The sequence below is a fragment of the Lonchura striata genome, chromosome 3 (genome assembly GCF_046129695.1).
Source record: "Lonchura striata isolate bLonStr1 chromosome 3, bLonStr1.mat, whole genome shotgun sequence".
Taxonomy (NCBI): domain Eukaryota; kingdom Metazoa; phylum Chordata; class Aves; order Passeriformes; family Estrildidae; genus Lonchura; species Lonchura striata.
This window is the reverse complement of record NC_134605.1, coordinates 12128009-12147833: the sequence shown is the minus strand read 5'-3', so window position 1 is coordinate 12147833 and position 19825 is coordinate 12128009. Positions and strand designations below refer to the sequence as shown.

The window sequence follows — 19825 nt, the reverse complement described above, 5'->3', positions numbered from 1 at the left end:
TTACAACCCTGTAGAAGTGAAAATTCAATTTCTCTGAGAGAAACAGCATCAGAACTGAATGTACTCTGCTGCATTTGAAAACAGTAAGTTAAGATTCCAGTATGGCTCTAAATTCATAGTAACCTCTTATCAGAAAAAATATTGCTGCATGGTAAAATAAAAGAGACTTTAAAAAACACACGAGAGCAAGTTTGATCAAAAATAAGCTCTGGAATGTGCATATTTGAAGAACAATAGCTTCAAGCTCCTTTGAATTGTCATCTTTCTATGTTCTAAATGCTCTAAATGCATTTAGAACATTCTGATAGTCCTGGAACTCACAAAGTCAAATCTTATCAACTGAAGAAACAGTGTATTTGCAACCATGACAAAGATTAAGTGTTGTGCTAAAAAAAAATCAAAAAGCTGTAGAATACCCCTGTGAACACACACTTAGGTCACTGCAGGGTTAGGGTGATGATGGCTGTTCATCAAGTGTTTTTATACTGCCCCTATTTCTGTTCTGTACTAAAACTTTCTGCTGGAATGTGGTGCTGGCAGCAATGCTGGCTCATCTGTCCTACCTGGAGGCTTTCATCAGACATCAGAAGTACCTTAAACTCTTTTTTCAGGGACAGACATCACTTGCCTACATTCTCTGCATTATTTAGCTTCAGCAGTGGTCATGCTATCAAATTATTGTACTACCTTTCCTATGTTTTTCCATCCTTCTATTAATTTAGGAATACAATTACATAATTTTGTTAAACTAAGCAAGAGTTCCCAAGGGCAGCAAAAGCAATAAGCATTTCAGTAGCTTAATTTAGTATTTACCAACAATAAGTTAAAATTCACTCTGATGAAGGTTGGTACTTGGGTTTTTAAATATGAAAGAAACCTGTTAAGAGGAAAAAATTAAGACAATAGAGGCTGCTTGTCCTGGAAAAGCTCCTGATAAAGAACTGATCACTTAAAGTACAAGAATTATCAACCAGTATTAATTGCCTTGCCCAGGAACATTTGTTCTTCCTACCACTTCAGAGGAAGAATCAGCTACTAAACTGTGCTAAGTTCATTAGTAGCATAAAAATAAATTGAAAAGGGGATTGGATATTAAGGTCATAATTAAGACTAATGAATTTTTGGGGAGGTTACTGAACCTTGCACTTCTCAACATAAACCCACCTCTACCAAAGGGATGCCATAAATCAGATTAGAGACCTTAGAGCAGGGCAGATGATGTAGCATTGAGCTACAATTAGCCCAATTCTTGAACTACGACTTGAAGGCCACAGCTTTGGTGACATGTGACATACAAAAGCCAGCTGGGCTGAGGGGCTAGGGCATGACACAATCAAACAACTGTATCTGACTTGGTTTGTGTCAAACCGTGATAACAGTATATGAAGGATGAACCACCTTTTATTACAGTTTCCTTTGTTGTCTTTTCGTCTTTCACCCAGTTTAACACATCACTCCAGCTGAGAAAATAGAATGGTATCAAATTTACAACAGTATAAAAGCTACAAAGATAATTTAAAATTAATTAAGTACTAATAAAATGACAGCAGTCAAGAACAGAACCGTGTATCAGGACTCAACATTAAAATAGCTACCCAGGGAACTCAGCAGGAAGGGGACATAATTTTTGATGAAGAAAACTCTTGATCTATAAACCAGTTTACCTAAAATCATGTGGGAGAGGAAGGTGAATTACCATAAAGCTTGGTGGAAACAAAAAGACAGAATATGATGGAGCAGAAAGCTTATTATAGTAAGCTGAAGAATTTGGCAACCCAGAACTCCAGGAACGTTGTTAAGATAGTACAGAGCACAAGAAGTGCTGCAGATGAAAAATGTGTCCAGTAAACCATGAAGTTCAAGTGTGATGATTCTGATAAAGAAACCACTTCCCAAGCAAAACCTTTCCTCTGTGCACTGCACCTGGCTCTAGCACCCACAGCTTAACAGTGGCACCTGAATAGGAGGGAAGCTTGATTTCACTGCCATGGTTTTTTCATGTGATTTAAAAAAGGGAAAAGATGGAAGAGATTAAAAGTAAAGCTATCCACTAACTTTGTTAGACCTCTAACTTTATAATATAACCATAGCAATTTATAGAACTATATTTCATTCAACTGAACACACATTTTCTGACATGGCAAGAGACCAATAAAAGCATTCAGAAAGCAAGAGATAAGAGGAAGGATCTTTTATACAAGATACAATCAAGAACTATTTCATACATCTCTGAAAGGGAAGTTTTACAATGCTGGAAATATTTTTGTGAGCTTAAAAGAAGAGATGACATAAAACACCTCAGTGTCACTATGTATCAAATACTACTCTTTCACAGCATATAAAATTTACTTTCACTTTTCTTTTTCATCCCTTTTAGTACCTCTTCAAGTCCATTACTATGAAAGAGTGACAGCTAAACCCACGCATTTCATTCCTATTTTTGTCCAATTATCTTTTCTTGAGTAGGATGGACAATATGGTTCCATTTTATTTCTGAAAGAATTCCTTTATTTCAGTACCCAGTTAGGTCCACTACTATGAAATGCTCATTTCTCTAGAATCTGAACGATGCCACTCAAAGAGGGGAAAAAAAATGAAGCCAAGTTTCATGTTCAGCTAAGTTGACAGCAACTTAAGAATAGGAAAATATAAAATTGGTATTTGACAAGCGCTTTTGGTCTCCCTCCAGAACCAGACAATTTATAATTAATTTGGGGAACTTCTTACTCTCTCTAACATTTTAAGACAGCAAGAAATAGAACAGGAACAGGCCAAACTTTTTAACAAGGACCAGGGTATTCAGCTTCTCTCTTTTAACTCTAAGATGTTTTACGACAACAAGAGCTTTCTTCAGCCTTTCCTTTCTGAATGCAGCCTGACAGGAAACACTTTGGTGCATTTCACAGCTTGATTTTCCAGCTCATTTTAAATCCTACCTTCACCTCTCCAAGAACATAATCTCAATTTATTTCTTATGCTGACAAGAGTAACTTCAAAACTAAAAATTTGGAATCAATTTCTGTACAAGGGTTCTTGCTAACCCTGAGATTTGAACTTCAGACATAAAAAAATCCAAAGTCTTCTGCATATGTAGCTTCGTTAGTAAGGATCTTTGTTTCAAAAAATTTGGCTATGGAAACACCAGCCCCACCCATCAGTAAGAAACTACCACAACCACCCAATCCATTGTTTCTATAACAAGTAACAGAAATCCACAAGGAAGTTAAGAAAGATCTCACCCTGCTCTTGAACATGCCAAGTTAATTTTAAAAACTGAGAGACTAAAGCACCACGTCCCATAACTACAGCCATTATCTATACCCTCCCCTATAGCCCCAGGCATCCCAGAACAATAATGGTGCAGGAATATTCTTATTCTCTCGTAACTCTTCTGACGTGACAGCCAAAACAATCCTTCAAATCTAGTGATCAATGACAGTTAACGCCAGCAACAATGGGGACAGGCAACACAAAGATCTGCACAGAACAGAAGAACCTGAACTCAGTGGAAAATAGTCCAGGAAGAAGAATGAAATATACGGCAGTGTAAGCAAATAAACTTCTAAAGCCTGGAATAAAATATGAACATAGCTAGCATATTCCAGAAATACTTTTGCCATAGTTCCATGCTGTCTCAAACCACTGCAAACCATCAATCTTGCCAAAAGGAATAGATCACCTTCTTGCTCACTCTGGGTACCTATTCCAGTATCTGCTTCATTCATCATGTGAGCCAAGCCAAGCACTCACGCAGCCATACCACAGAATAAATCAAATTAAAATTAAGGTGTTTTTTTTTTCTCACCAAAAATAAAGTTAGCAGAACTAAAACTAATTATGAAAACATTTTAAAAATGTATTTTATATTTAAAGAGACCAATTCTACACAATGTTTTTTTAAACTCAAATGTTTGACATTTAATTTGCTTTATACCCATATAGTGAAATGATCTTTACCTTTTCTCACAGCATCTCCACCTGATGGAGCTCCATTTTCTTGTGGAGCTACAAGTGTTTTCAGAATTACTTGTGTTGCCCCAAGTCTTGGCAGGGTGACATGCTTAAGAAATGGCAAATTATTTTTCTTGGCAAATGCCTGGCTTGTTTCTCTTCTTTTCCTAAGAAAGCCACCCTCTGGAAATAAAACAATCCATTTCCGATTGCGGCTCCTGTAATATTTTTCTAGATGATCTTTGAGTAAGACAAGCTGCTGGTCACGGTGTGTTCTCCCCTGTAAGGATAAAATATCTAAATGAAATGATTGCTTAAAAGAGATAACATCAACATAATTATTCTACTTCTAAGGTTTCTCTCTGTTCAGACATAAAAATAAGCCCTTGAGACAATAAAAAGCAATGTTCTCCTTGGAGTACCTCCTGGAGGCCTCTAGATCAGGTCTCAGCTGAGTTACCACAGCAGAACCATAGACCTCACTCAGATCTGCACTCTCCAATGACTCACTCATTTCTCCTCTTTGGTGCATCAGGACAACTTCTTCACTTAAGAACAGCAAGATACAGCCTTAATTACTGCACAAAGATCTTCAGGAACAATCTTTCCCCGTCCCATCTCTGCATGCATCAAGCTACCCGAATTTTCACAGGAATCTCTTTACATTAATTAGCATTTTTGAGTGCTCCAAAGTGACTTTGTCAAATCACTCAAAAGACACAGGAGGGCAAAATTAAAGCTCTCCTCAGCAGAGGTGATTTTAATTCTCTGAAGTGGTAACAAAACTGCTACAAACATTACACTGTTTGGTGGTTAGTTGGGATTTTTTTTGGTCAGAGGAAGGAAGAGGGAACAAGTGGGGTTGAATGAAAGATAGTATTTTACTAAAGGTGAGTTTTGTGAAAGTGCTTCTCCTACATTTAAGTCTCACCATTGCAATTACTTCTGACTTGCCACATGAGAGGGAAGGAAAAGGCTCTGCCTGCTCATCATAATGTAATTACAAAGCAAGACAGTCCTCAGTTAAGCCAGTCCTTTCTTATCAGACCACAGGACTCCAGGATAGCACAGTAGTTAAGAGCAGTGAACAATAACCATACAAATATTACTAGAGCCTGTCAAGAATTAGGCAAAGGACCATTACTCACTCATATGAAGTATTTTTGCCAAACCCAAAGGCTAACAGCCCAGAAACATTTTATTTTCAATTGGCTTATCTTTAGACTCACAATGTCATCGCATTGGTGATGTTGCCTATGTCAGCCACTTTACAAAAATGAGGAAAAGCCTTAGTTTTTGCAGCTCAGTGATGGTCTGGTTTTGTAACTGGAATTGCAACCTCACATTCAGAAATCATAACTAACAAGGTGACTGCCCTGTGTACCTTAAAATGTGCATATCGTAAATTCTACCTATTGGAACAGATTTATATTTTACAAAGCATCCAACCCTGCTCCTTCCACCCATCCTCTACAATAGACAGCTCTAGAGACCTCTATTTTCTAACTATGCCTCTAGTGTTAGTGAATCTCACTTCAGCTGTGTACTGCTGTGATTAGGCATTTCTTTATTTCATTCTGAGTAAATCAACTTCTGTGCAATGTGAAAATTCATTAATTCTCTCTGGTTCTCCATACATTTTATGTCCAGACAAATGAATAAAAAGAGGAAAGAAACATGTATGATGGATATTGCAGTTCATGTAACTGGCAACAGGTTCATGCTTTCCATGAGTTTCTACTTTGAGAATGCAGTTTGACCAACAGCCACCAAACAACAAAAAATCCTACCCCAAACTGTATGAAATAATCCGAGGGTCTCACTCACTAATATTTGAGATGCTGAGCTCAACAGACATTCTTTCCTAATGCTCAAATAGTAACTAACCTTCAAGAATCGATTAATTACTACTTACACAGGTCCATCATCACCTTAAATTGATCCACTACTATGTCACCATCAAAAGGGATAGTTCTGCCTTTCCTAATTTGAAACTCTGCAGCCAGAAGAATGACCTAACCATACTCTCTACATGGCTTCAAGGTCACTAAGGAAAGATGAGAGGTGTGCTCAGAAACAGAGACAAAAAGGACTGCCCATGTATTTTGCTTGTACACCTCTCTCATAATAGGCTCCCGTCACAACTGGATTCCACCATCATTTGTGTCCATGCAAGTAATAAAAATAAAATGGAAAATAAAGTAGCTTCAGAACAAATACCTCCTCAAATATACACTGTACAGCACAGCTATTTCATCATGCAAACCAATGAGGAAGTGGAAAGTAAGTCCTGTAACACCGCAATGCTCCAAATATAAAGATAAATCAAAGCAGTATTATGTGTTTCCATTTACCTGTCTTATAAAGAAGTCTCCATGGATTAGAGACACAATGCCAAAGTTTGTATACTTAAAAATATGGTCCATCAGCCACATCATCTGACGGACAACCTGAAAAGTAAAAAAAAATTTTAAAAAGGACTGAATTATCAAGTGCAGAGATTAATGAATTATGTATATACTGGTCACATTCTTGTCACTCTTACATCAGCAATAAAACTAGCAAATAAACAGAATAAGGTCCTTTATGCCCAAAATATAAAGCAGGACAGGTACTGTGCTTCTCCCTCAAGAGTAGGATTAAATAGCTGCTTTTTTGTTATGTAATATACAGGTCTACAATATTAGCCATGGCACAGCAGCCAGTTTGACTTGTCCCAGTCAAGCAGCACAGTGGGAAGGCAAAACCAGAGGCTGAGCCAATAGATTCACTTGACCATCACTTCTTACAGGACAGTGAAGGCAGCTACTTTACCTGTTCAGTCCTTTGAGATTTAAAATAGAGAACTACTCGCAACAAAGTAAACAACAGAAGGAAAAAGCTTCTTTTCTCACAAGGTCTTTTTCCCTCTATCTCTCCTACATGTAGTTTTGGAGAGGGGTAGGAAGTGGTTCTCCAAAACTGGAAAATCCAATGTCTCTTAGATGTTCCCTATCATAGGCCAGGCTGCCTTTTCTCTTCCCTGTGTTATGTGGCCACATCATGACTGACCCAAGTTCAGTGAACCTGAAGTCATGTAAGCCAGTACTCTTCCATTTACCACTATCAACAAAGAATATGAAGGACTGTGACATTTCTCTGGTGGTCAGATGATCATTCAAACACCTTCTGCTTTGCATCTGTCATACGCACTTTGAGGCAAACACAAAAGAAAGCAGCCTAAGAAACAAAGATAACATGCTAGTATCCCTTTCTGTCTGCCAGTGGTATTCCTTACTCGTTGCTACACATCTGAAGGACCAAAGGCACCCTATGTATTTGTGATTGACAAAAGATAAATTAGTCCCTAGATCCAATGCCTTACTTGAGACTAATATTGGGAAATTGTTTATCCTACAGCTATCTCCAGGCCTGTGTTGAATTAAAGTGAGGATCTTAAATCCAATTTCTTCTCTGCAGACTTTAACATTCTTCCCATAAACTAAAAAGCTTTATGGAAAAAAAAAAACAGAAAGAAAAGGTGTGCCCTAAGGACAAGAGTTAAAAAAAGCATCATCAGAGGTGTTACTGCTCATCAAGGCACTACAATAAGCTCATGCATCAACCAAAGGTGACAGGCTGGTGGAGGGAACCACAGCCTTTGATAAAAACACCACCAAAATTTCACTAATGATGATCTAGCCTGCAGCAGTACTCAGGCCTGCCAGTGTTCATCTACTGCTTTGGCATTTTGACAACTGTTGTTCTATTGTATCAAGCAGAAATTAAACCAACACAATCTATTTTATTGGAGGAGATAAGCAAGCTTAATACTCTGCTTTGCTGGAAAGAAAATGTGTCGTTTGAGGAGTCAACACTGGTCCCAGATGTTCCATGGCAATCCTGGATGAGGAACTCTTGCCCAGCAGTGCTGCTGCTTCTCCCCTACCATACTACTTGATGCTGTCTTTTTCTCTAGAAAATGGCAGATTTATCCTGCAAGTTGATCACTACTCTTCAAAGTCTGAAGTCCATCTCACCTCGTTTTAGGGCTTCTAACTAGCATCCCTGAGCTTCCCTAGTCTTTCTGAGGAGTGATGAGATTTTGTCAAAGATGACTGTGACACGCAGATTACAACTGAGACACAGTCTGCTGTGCGTGGGCTACAAAGAGACAAACTTCAGAGACAATGATCATAAATCTGCCTGCAAGCCTAGGCAATGGTAAGAAGTACAAAGTATTTTTATGTATAAATTAATATATACCCTTAATAACGTACCAAATCAAAAAGCAGCTCAAAGAATAGGACACACTTATCTTGCCTGCAGTCAAAAGGCAAATGAGATGAATGGATATTTTATTTTATTCTGCTAGCAAGGGCAGAAGAGAGGGCACTGCAAAATTTTGTGGGTAACTCTTTATGTAGTGACTCCTCTATTTACTATCCTCAGGAATAAAACAGCACTTATGAGATGAGCCTCTTATCACTTTCATTTCAAGGAGGTTTAAACAAAGACATTTAGAAGTATTCTGAACACAAATTAATAGTTGTCAATGGCTTAAAGAACTTCTGGATGTCCCTTCAGCTCCTTTTTCCTTTATGGTTAAGCAAGTTCAGAAGCTAGAAAAAACTTTTACCAACTATATTAAAAAAACCTAGGTGCCTTCTATTCACAGGCCCACTTTCACTTGAGTCTACACAGATTTCATAACAAAGCAACCTGGACAGACTGGCTTTCATCTTTAAGCACCTGTAAGTTAACAATGAAACTGAGAAAGTACGACTTGAGATCTGCACGCTGCAGATTTGTCCCCATTGCACCCTTCCTGGCACTACTTTCTGTTACAAATCAGAACCCCCCCCCCCCCCACACATTTATCAGTCCTAGTCATGTCAGAAAGCAGCAATAGCAGCACTTTAACCTACTTCTTTTTGTTAAACACAACCTTCAATATTTATGAGACCACAACTTACTTAGTGATTTTTTTTAACTCTTACTTTCACAAAGAAATTGGAACAATTTCTCAAACTTTACTAAAAGTAATTAGATCCCTTCTGGTTCACCTGAAACTTTGCTGTCTGGCTTATATTATGGCATCATGTATTAATCAAACAATGCCAATCCAGTCCTTCCACTAAAATTCTAATTTTTAGCTAAAGTTTCACTTCTCTAATGAGAGATTTTATTTTTATTATTCATGTAAGTGAATCTAAATAACAGAAATATCTCAGCACATGTATTTTATCTTACTGCTTTGTGAGATTAAATTGCCTTAGAACAGGCTACATTCTCATTGGCATATGAGGATTTATAAAATATTAGAAAAAAAATACCATCATGGCTCCTGACCCCACTCTCAGGAAACACTGCCAAGTTACAAGACTGTCTCATGAGTTTGCCTCACTACATAGAAAAATCCAGAACTTTAAATTCAACACTTCTGAGGTCTTACACAAACATTTTTTTTTTTTAAGCAGCATTAAACTCTATGTGCTTGCAGATTACATCTGGTTTTGGTCTGTACTGGCTGGTAAAAGCAAGCAAAAGAAGTTCTGGACTGGCACAAGCTTAAGTCTCCTAAACAAAAAAAAAAATCTTGAAAATTATAATCTTGCTGATAGATGAGTATCAAGCTTGTGAAGGAATTCATGTTAAGTTTAAACTGGATTTAAGGAAACCTGACTAATTTAAACATTTGCATACGGTACAATGATTGTTTCTGGACAGGTAGGTTTATTCTTTTTCCTCCAGTACTTTCACAGTCACACTAAGTAAAGACAATTCTTTTTAGAAATACAAATCATGCTATTTAAAAGCACCTGATCCAGCAAGTTCTAGCAAAGATAAAATACCCTGATTTTTCTCATTATTTTCAGCTACTTGTACTACTCATGCTATATTTTAAGCATATATTGAAGCTCGTATTGTTTTATTTCTTTATTAGCTGAAGACATCAAAGCCATACTAAGCTCTGGACATGCACATTCCAAGAGCAATGACTGCAACTACTTAAGGGAAAAGGCAATGATTTTAGGGATTTTCTGCTTTTCCAAAAGCATGCAAACCTAATAACTTCCATGGTGAAGATTATTTGTGATCTCAATGCTTTCCTTAATTTTTAGTATCTCTTACATTCACTGAAACTTACTCTGTCTTGACTTAAACATTTCATGTTTAAGCTATGGGGTCAAATGGGATAAACATGACTTAGATTTATATCTATAAACTAGTGGTTAAGATCATATGCCATATATATCATCAGGACTACACCCTCACAGTCATATCTTTACCACAAGATTGGCCTATGTACAATCTTGATGAGGGAGATTAAAGAGCTTATTCTGTCATTCTACTCATTTTCATAGAGCACAGAATACCATATATACCAAAATCCCTCAATTTCAAAAGAAATGACAGTAATCAAAAGTACTTTTACAATAGCCTGCTCTAGAGGGAAAGGGAAAGGGAAAAGGGAAAAGGGAAAGGGAAAGGGAAGTCTCTGCTCCATCTTGATTAGTATTTTCATATTTTGTGAGGTGCGGTTGTTTAAAAGGTGTTGGGTTTTATTTTGTTTGTGTTTGTTTGTTTTTTTTAAAATAAGCTTTGCTGTCATAAGTAAGATCTGGAAAACTTTCTAAAACAGTTAAACAGTTACGGCTAAGCATAGCTTTATCAGTGATTTACCATGAAAAGATGGTAAATCACTGATACACGTAAGCATACCTGTAACTATATTAATTTGCACTAAGAAAAACAGTGCCAGGTACAAATTGTGCAGATGCAACAAAAATCAGTTATCGTTTCTTCAGAGTATGATGAAGGAAATAACATTAAGACACTTCAAGAAAGAAGACAACACTAAGACAGATACAGCTGATGCATTTTTTCATCTTGACAGGTACACCTCCTACCCTCTGTAGCCTAATCATGCACACATGCCCTTCTTCCTGATCTGTACAGATATCTGATCTCCTTTTTAGATCCTATACTCTGGTTTCCACACCTTAGATATGAATCTTCTGAACAGCAATGCATGGAATAATTAACATTAGTTACACATCTCACCAAGAAATCCTTATGGGCTTGTGAAATAAGATCTCAAGCAATTTTGACCTTGGCTAGGTAGCTTAACTTTGGCATATGCGCATCCCACCAAAATCCAATAGACAGTTTGCTCTAGCTTTGAGAAAAATTCCATGCTGGAATAAAGTCACAACCAAGAAGCTAGACCTGTGCTGGTCTGAGCAAATTTGGCTTGAGCTGCACAAAGGCATCAGGTGAAAGGAAAAAGTCAAGTCCATGGTTACTTGTGAGATCTGCTTCCCTCTGCATTAACCTCGACTGGATGCAGTGACTCAGCTCACATCTGACCTTCTCCAAAGACACCATTCAGGGTCTATACCTGCTCCAAGCCTGTCACACTGCACCAAATCCAAACTAAAAGTTCCCTACTGAGATGGGTTAACACCCCAAAGTGAGCCGTTAGGGCCACGCAGGGACACGAGCAGTCCCCAGGGAACACAGCACACACAGCAGCCACCCCACCCCGGATGTAGCCTACCGTGCCTTTATCCTGAAGGCACATCATCAGAGTGCAGACGTCACCCGTCGCTTGGTGGTTCACCAGCACCATGGCTTCATCTTCTGACACTGCTTTAACATCATCACCCCATTCCACTACTATTAAAAAAAAAAAAAAAAAAAAAAAGGTAAATTTAACAATGAGAACATGGAAATTTTTCTATCAACAAACAAAACTACTCCACACCCAGACTACAATTATAAAGAAACCTACATGCTACATGTCAATTTATATTGGCACATAGCATAAGGCAGGAATGTTAGCAGGACTGTTTTTCCAAGCAGGGGGTATCCAAGCTTAGTTTGAAACTGCATGCGCAGAATAAGAACAAAACAAAAATACTCTACCAGAACATGTGCACAGAGATTGATCTTTTTGTGTCATTACACCATTCTATATTTAGGGTCTGAAAATTACATAAGCTTTTTGACCCAGCTTTTGTATTCATCTATCTCACCTCATTAGATTAAAAAGAAAATTATATTGTCAATTGTGGGTTTTGCTGGCTGGGCTTGTTTGTTTTTTTAAACTTAGCAAGTTTTTTTCATTTCTATACTCACTAATACTACTCTACTCCAATAAAAGCAAAACAAAAAATCTGTATTTGGATCATTAGGCTTAAAATGCTGTGTTAAACAAACTCATTCATTCTAATCTAATCAAGTTAGCTAAAGGCAAGGAAGTGGGTTCAGAAAATGCTGCTCGGATGACAGAATGTATTAGTTAATACTTTATAGACCAGAGACCAGATGCTCGAGTGGCAACAATGATGTCAGAGGGAAGATACAGTTGATTATCATCCAACATTTACACTGACTATCAAAACCACGCTGAGATAAGGAAGAGGGGTTATAATTGATAGTTCCATCATCATGAAGTAACTAAGTGGAGAAAGAGAAGACTGCCTCCCAAAGAACACAGGATGGGAAACTAGCAAATGCATGCTGTAAACTAAAGACCAGAGTCACTCTGAATCAGATAGACTGACTGTGTCTAATGCTGCTATTGGGGCAGAGAGACAAGTGAGTAGGGTCTCTCTTTCTTCAGTGAGAGGGATGGACACTGCAGTGCAGGATAAAGGGAAAGGATGGAGACAGGCAGAGGAGCTCTGTGAAGCTCCAAAAGAAAAATAAGATGTATTGCCCATGCATGTAGGATGTAACTTTTTCTGTCTTTGTTCCATATCTTAAGTGGTACATACTGGCTATTATTTTCAGTTCTGACAACAAAGGGAATATTTCACCTGCACTCTTTTGTACTATTAGAAGTTTTTCAGGCAGTGAAAAACTCTCAGCACAGGCTAATTACTGTCTTGTAAGAGATGGTTTAACTGATGCAAAGGTAATAGGCTACGCACTGAAGACAAGAAGCAATAATCCATGCATAGCTTCCCTGTCCTTGAAGAAATGACTTAACATCACACTTTTGAAATTTGCCACTTTATTACTTTCTAACAGCTACAAAATTAGTACTGAATTGAGAGAACACAAAATAAAAAAATAAAATTGTGTATTTGGTCACAAGTAGATAAAATCAGACTAGAGATATGAGGGTGAAGAGGACTATTCACTCCATAATGTTCAATGTCCTTTCCTTTCCCTGGGAAAGCTAAGCACAGATCTTTCCTTATTTTTCTCACCATCAACTTGGAAGAGTCCCTTTATCCCTCCTCCTCACTATGTGCAAATTCCCTGTGATGTCCCCTCTCACCCCATGAACACTGGAAAACGCTTGGCCATGGTGGTCATAGTTGACACACACCTTCCTTATCAAGTACTTCACATATCTCACTATGGCAGCATCCCACCGAGCAAGAAACCAAGATGAAATGAGAATTGTTTTAAAGGGAAATGAATCAACCACATACCAACTTAGAAATTATTACTTCAGTGTTTCTATTAAGCAGCCAATATGCAGTTGTCCTACTGAACTGTGGCTTTCTAAAAGTAATAAAAAGTAAGCAGTATCTACAAAATCACATTTCTCACAAGCAGCTAATTGTTTCCAAATAAAACTACTTTATTTCTAGATCACTCAGAGAAAATGAATGCATCTCTTGACTACAGATAGAACATAGACAGAACATTTCTGGAACATAGAAATTTAATGCTAATAACTTAAACTGTGTAAAATTTAAAATTAAGCTTTTTAAAAATGATTTGGGGATCTAACTTTGCAATTGATTAAAATGAAGGTCATGACTGAAAAATAGAAGCCATGAGAAGCAGCATACACTTGAAAACAACTAAAGAGGAGAACTTATGAAGCTTAACTTGCTATTAAAAAGTACACTTTTAATATGCTAGGTGAAGACTAATAGGTGACTTTGAAGTTTTCAGATAGGCCCAGTTAAAGAAATACAAGGGAAAAAAACTGCTCTCATTACCTATTTTACCTACTGTTGTTAAACACGAGAGGGTATAAAAGAAACAAGCAAAGCACAATGCACTAAGAAGTTTCAGCTAAGAAGTACAAAAAAGGTGAACTCTGTGATCCCACTGCAAATACAAGGTGAAGAAAAATGAAGTTTGATTTAATTCTTCAACTAATTTACTCCACTAATAACACCTATCAACCAGCCAGGCTAACAGCTCAGCTCCTGCAGTGGGTTATTAAATCCCAGTGTACCAGCTGGCCTTCCTCTAGCTTCTTCCTCCTCAGGCAATCACATCTCTTGTGCTTAACAATGCTTTATGGTCAATTGATTGACCTGATTATCAAACAGAATAGAATCACTTTGTGTAAGTCCTTCACAGAGCATTTCTGGATTGAAAAGAGAACAGCAAACCACAAAAGTGTGCAGAAAAACCACTGCCATTACTACAGTTTTTTAAAGAAAAAACCAAACCCTCAAGTCACTAGAATTTTAAGTTCACTTTTGCTTTAAGAAATACTTGCACTATTACATTCCTCTACTGCAGTTGGAAACATTGAAATCAAAACCTCAGCTGCATGGCAGCAGAACCAACAACATTGCTTTGCTCCACTGTAAGAAGACAAAAAAACAGCCCAAAGACAAATATTTGTCATTCGGGGGCATGAGATCCAGCAAACTTTCCTCCACAGCTTCTATTTCCAGAGCACATTTTTTAAAGACAGCGTTCTGTGTCAGCAGCCTGACAACAGTTCGATTTCTGCAAATGCAGTTTACCATAGTAAAATAACATAAAGTGAGGAAAGAGCAAGAAATCATTTTAATGTGGCAAGACAGAAGTGATTTAGCTTAAAGAAAGACTTCACTTCTGACTTCAGGTTATTGTGCTAAAGGCTTCACCAGGAAAGGATAAAGACAAGTCTACTTGCAATTACATGAGCCTCAGGACAGAAATATTTACCCTTCTCTCATAAAAAGAAGTCCAAAATGTAGAACATTAAGAAAATATTTCATCTCATGAGGTGCAGACTTAGCTTTTTATGAGCTAATCCTTATAGAGCTTAAAGAAGAGCACATAAGTAATAATTTTTTTTTCCAAATTTTTACTGAACTATTACTAGCTACTGTGAGTTCTCAGTACACATGGCTACTTTGTAATCATGTTCTTAATGTAACTGTCTGTATGCAAGTGACGCTATGAATAAATATTCAAGCACTTCAATTACAGTGTGTCACTAGGCTGAGCAAAGGACTACTAACCTAACTAGACATTCACTAGATTTATTTTATAGTTTTCAATATACCTGCAAGAATGGCAGTCTACTGATTTGTACAACTGCCCAGACATTATTATGAACAACTTTATTCTGCATACTGCATTTTAAAACTTAAAAAGTGCTCTGAAGTTTTTATCATCTCTTCTTTGTTATAGTCAGTATTTTTACTACAGTGTGTGCCCTAAGAATTGGCATAGGGCCTCGAGACAACTTAAGTCCTAATTTATTATTTCAAAAGGCACTGAGTTTTAAACTCTGATATTTTATGGCAAGGTCAGGGAAGTCACCTTAAGCATTCTAATCACAACTATTGAAACACAAATCACCTAAAAGTTACAATATATGTAAACACATAACTGATTTGGATATCCACTTTATTTGCTATTTAGACTTGAGTCCACACAATATTCACAACTTTCTCTAGAAACTGGGAGAAGTTAAGAACTTCCACATAGTGACAGAATGGGTAAGGCTGGAAGGAGCCACAGTGACTGACACAGTCCAACCTCCCTGCTCAAGCAGGGTCATCCCAGAGAACATGGCACAGGATTGCATCCACACAGTTCTTGACTATCTCCTGTGAGGGAGACTCTCCACAACCTCTCTGGACAACCTGTTCCATAGGTTGTCACTGCACAGTAAAGAAATTCTTCCTCATATTCAGATGTAAATTTCTGTGCATCAGTTTCTTCCTGCTGCTGCTTGTCCTATTGCCCGGCACCACAGAGCAGAGCCTGGTCCATCCTCTGACATCTCCCTTCAGATACCTAAGAGGACTGATGACATCCCCTCTGTCACCTCTCATCTTTTCCTCCTAAGAGAGATGCTCCAGTCCTTGCATCATTTTGTAGACTTTCACAGGACCAGCTCCAGTAGCTCCATGTCTCTCCTGTACTGAGGAGCCCAGAACTGTACACAGCACTCCAGATGTGGCCTCACTAGAGCAGAGCTGAGGGGCAGGGCCACCACCTGCTGGCAATGTTCTTCCTAATGCACCCCAGGACACCGCTCGCTTTCTTGCTCAAGGTGCTGCTGGCTCCAGGACAGCTTGCTGTCCACCAGGACCTCCAGGTCATTTTTCAGCAGAGATGCTTTCCAGCAGGTCAGCTCCCAGACTGTGCTGCTGGTGCACAAAGTTATTCCTCCTCAGGTACAGGGCACTGCCTTTTTGCACCCATCCTTAGGTTATTTTTCCTTCTGATCACTTGCATCCATTTTACAAGACCTCATGCAAACTTGTTTTAAGAAGCTGCAGACTGGCAACTCTTAGAACTGAACAGAACCGCCTTTAGTCGATTGCTTGGAAACCTTCAGCTACAAATAAACAGCATTACTGAGGAGCAGCCTTTCTCAAAAGCCACCTTGCTACCTAGCAGAAAGAATGTTATTGTTATGTATTCAGCAGTGACTAATGCCTGACAACCAGGTTTCTATGTTTTAAACATTTCCCCTCTTAGTCAAGCATTTGTGTCTGGCAAGTTGCAATCCTGCTTTACTATTATTCACAAATGACTCGTCAAAGCATGTTTCAACTGTGCATGTACAGTTGTTCAACTCATTTATCTCTCCTTAATAGATGGGATTCTTTGATAGCTGGCATTATGAAATCCCAGAAGTGATGCCAAAGGTTAAATACTACTTAGATGTTTTTTGCCCTTCACAAAAAGGTTAAGGTATTTATCTCTGAGAACTGGTTGTCTACACTGAAAAACAGGAAAACAAAAAATGGACTAAGCTAATTATTGTACAATTAGTCTTTTACACTTATTAAGCATGTATTTTAGGGTCAGAATATATTTTAAAACACCTACATAAAACCAGACATATACTATTTGAAACAGAAATATGCTCTTCTTATCCCACCCATTCCTTCCAAAATTCCTACTGCGAAGGAAGATTTCGTATCTTGTTTTTAATAACACACAAGAGGTACAGATGAAGAAATAAACAGCACAGAAAAGGAGGAAATGAACATACATACAATATCATATCTCATTAAACATGGCTTCACCTCATATACTGTCCTCCTTCTATTAAAGAATGTACGCTTTCTAACAGAAGTATTGTTGATTTCAAGGCTACCACAATATCCGTATCTTTAGGTTGTAAACATGCAATTTCAAACCAGATTTTGCTAACAAAAAGAGTATCCTTTACAGATAACTTGATTCAGAATTTTATGATGATAAACTGATTGCACTGACAATTTTCCTCTTTATTTCAACCAAGAAAAACAGTTGAAATATAAAATTCAGAGCAGGAACAGCAGTTGGGGAAGGGAAGGCTGCAAATAAAGGCAGGTTATTCCTACAACATAAACCAAGGCTGGGTTTAAGATGTCCCAGTCACCATATTTGTTTTATTGCGACCAACCATTTTGCACACCTCTACACTTCATGTATTTATGTATGAAACAACATAAATTTCTTTTTGCTTTCAGTTCTTCTTAGCTTCTGTTCCCTCCTCCTGCAGTTTAAAGTCAGATCTGTTTTGTGAACAAGAACACTTTAGTAGTCACAGTATTTATTCCCTAAATCAACCCACCCTCTTACTTCAATTAACCAAGAGACACAAGTGTTAAAAACAAGAGATAATTACAAGAGAGATGCCCTGGCTCTAACCAACCTTTCTAACCTTTGCAACCAACCCAAGAACCATGTTTTCCCTAAAGCAAAGCAGTTCCTTTTGGAAATAGGCTCTAGGAATGACTGCTTTTGAAGACTGACTTAATTTTCCTGGAGTGCACGTTCAAGACCTCATGGGTACAGTTTACTGGAGTTCTATCATTCACTGGCACAAGAGATGATGTTTGTGGCTGAAGAGAGGGCTCCTTTTACCCATATGTGAATGAGAATCAATAATCAGCAAAACCTTAGCTCACCTTCAAGGAAGCAAACTTCTTCCACTGAATCAAGTACTGGCAATACCATTTCAAGAGTTTCAGTATTTTGCAGTTGTATTAAGCAAGCAGTTTATATGAGGAGAAAACTTTTAAAATTAAAAGATACTGTCAAAATACACAAGCTATGACCACAGCAGATATTTAAGGAAGAGTTACAATATATCTTAAGTATTACAAGAACATGTCTTGCAGTGAACATACCCTCCACATTTTCTGGAGGTCTCAGTTATTTCACGCTGCTCCCACAACACTGCTTGAAATGTAGAGGCATCCAAGTCCCACATCTCATAGTTGTGATCATCCAAATTGGAAGCCTAGCTCTGGATGGTGGTTCCTGCTCCCAAGGAGTAGTACAAGTCACAGTATTTGCAGCCACACAGGTAAACGGGAACTGTGAGATGTAAAGACTGATGTCAGCTCTCATGACTACAGTCATAATGAACTGTAGCAGCTGAGAAGGAACACCGCTGTCTGTTTTGCTGCTTCTATTCTTAGAAAATCAACTGCAAGACTGAAGAAGGAGATGGAGTGCTGAAATCCTTTTGAAGCACCTCGCGCTCATGAGTCAGAGCACTCACAGAAGGAGCGAGCTGAACAGCACATTCCTCCCCAGTGACAGATAAAACACATTAACCACCCAGAAGAACATCAGTGCTTCCATGAACTAATATCCTAAAGCTTTAATACCTTACATACTGGAGATGGTATAACTGCCAGGAGAAAAAAATAGTTTGTTTGAAGTCTAGAAGCGAAACAGTAGGGTAGTCTAGCGAGTTTTTCTCACCATTAAAGAATACTTCAAAATAAAAAACCAGCACAAGTAAAGGTTACTAAGGGATACTGTAATCAAATGATCAGGCCTAAAAGTTGAAAATTATCCTGACAAATTCTAAAGTATGCACACAAAAAATTACCTAGTTAGAAAGACACTGTCACCAAGGTTCTAAAAAGGCAGGTGAACCTGAGCCAAGAGTAAATAAAGTTCAGATTAATTGCCACCACTTCAGTTTATGTGCAAAGCTGACATCCTGTACCATTTTGGTCATTCCCAGTTACAGTGTGGAAAGAAATAACGTCAACCTATGTTCAAAAACGTCTCTTTCCAACATAAGTTTACCTGAATATCTTTAAGATTATCATAAACCAAAAAAAAGAATCTAAGCTAAAGATGAACTTTTGCCTTTTCCTGGTCAAGAGCCTCTAAACACTGGGGATGACCAAAAAGTTGTAATGCAGTAAGTGAGAGAAGCAAAGAATCATATTTTCATAAAACAAATATCAAAGAGGTTCTGAATAGAAGGATCTCGGCTAAGTTGTTACATAGTGCAAAGACAAGATTTGCAGCTTACTTAGACTGCACAATGAAAAGAAACCTCATTTGACAATCATTGACCTATTGTATGAAAAAAATATCTGATGGAATTTTGGTCCAGAGATGTTTTATTCCTCCTTAAAGAGAGAGTATGGATTTGAAAATTTTAAGAGACAATCAAGACATACAATTTTTTTTTCCATTCTGCACTTTCTGATTCAAGTCCAAGGTCAGAGGCAATAATGGAAACACCACAAACTACCTCCCATCACAGAGGTCAGCACTTGCACCTGTTGTCAGGCAAGGCTGTGGGTCCTGTATGTTGGTCTCTTTATCCAAAGGAGTAATTTTTGCAAGTGAAAAAGGATTCTCACCAATTATGCACATGACTTTAAATACTGAATCCACGTAATACTTTTTTGTTGTTTTAAAATGCAAGAGTCAA

At 37.9% G+C, this 19825-nt stretch overlaps 1 protein-coding gene across 1 annotated transcript in view; it reads right to left on the bottom strand.

Annotated features, from left to right (window-relative positions):
- Positions 1–19825, bottom strand: part of LPGAT1 (lysophosphatidylglycerol acyltransferase 1) — a 60190-nt gene that overhangs the window by 21901 nt on the left and 18464 nt on the right. The window contains exons 3-5 of the mRNA XM_021547611.2: positions 11495–11613; positions 6306–6401; positions 3958–4231 (exon numbers count right to left, since the gene is read on the bottom strand). Of these exons, the coding sequence (XP_021403286.2) occupies positions 3958–4231; positions 6306–6401; positions 11495–11613 (489 nt within the window). The remainder of the gene's footprint in view (positions 1–3957; positions 4232–6305; positions 6402–11494; positions 11614–19825) is intronic.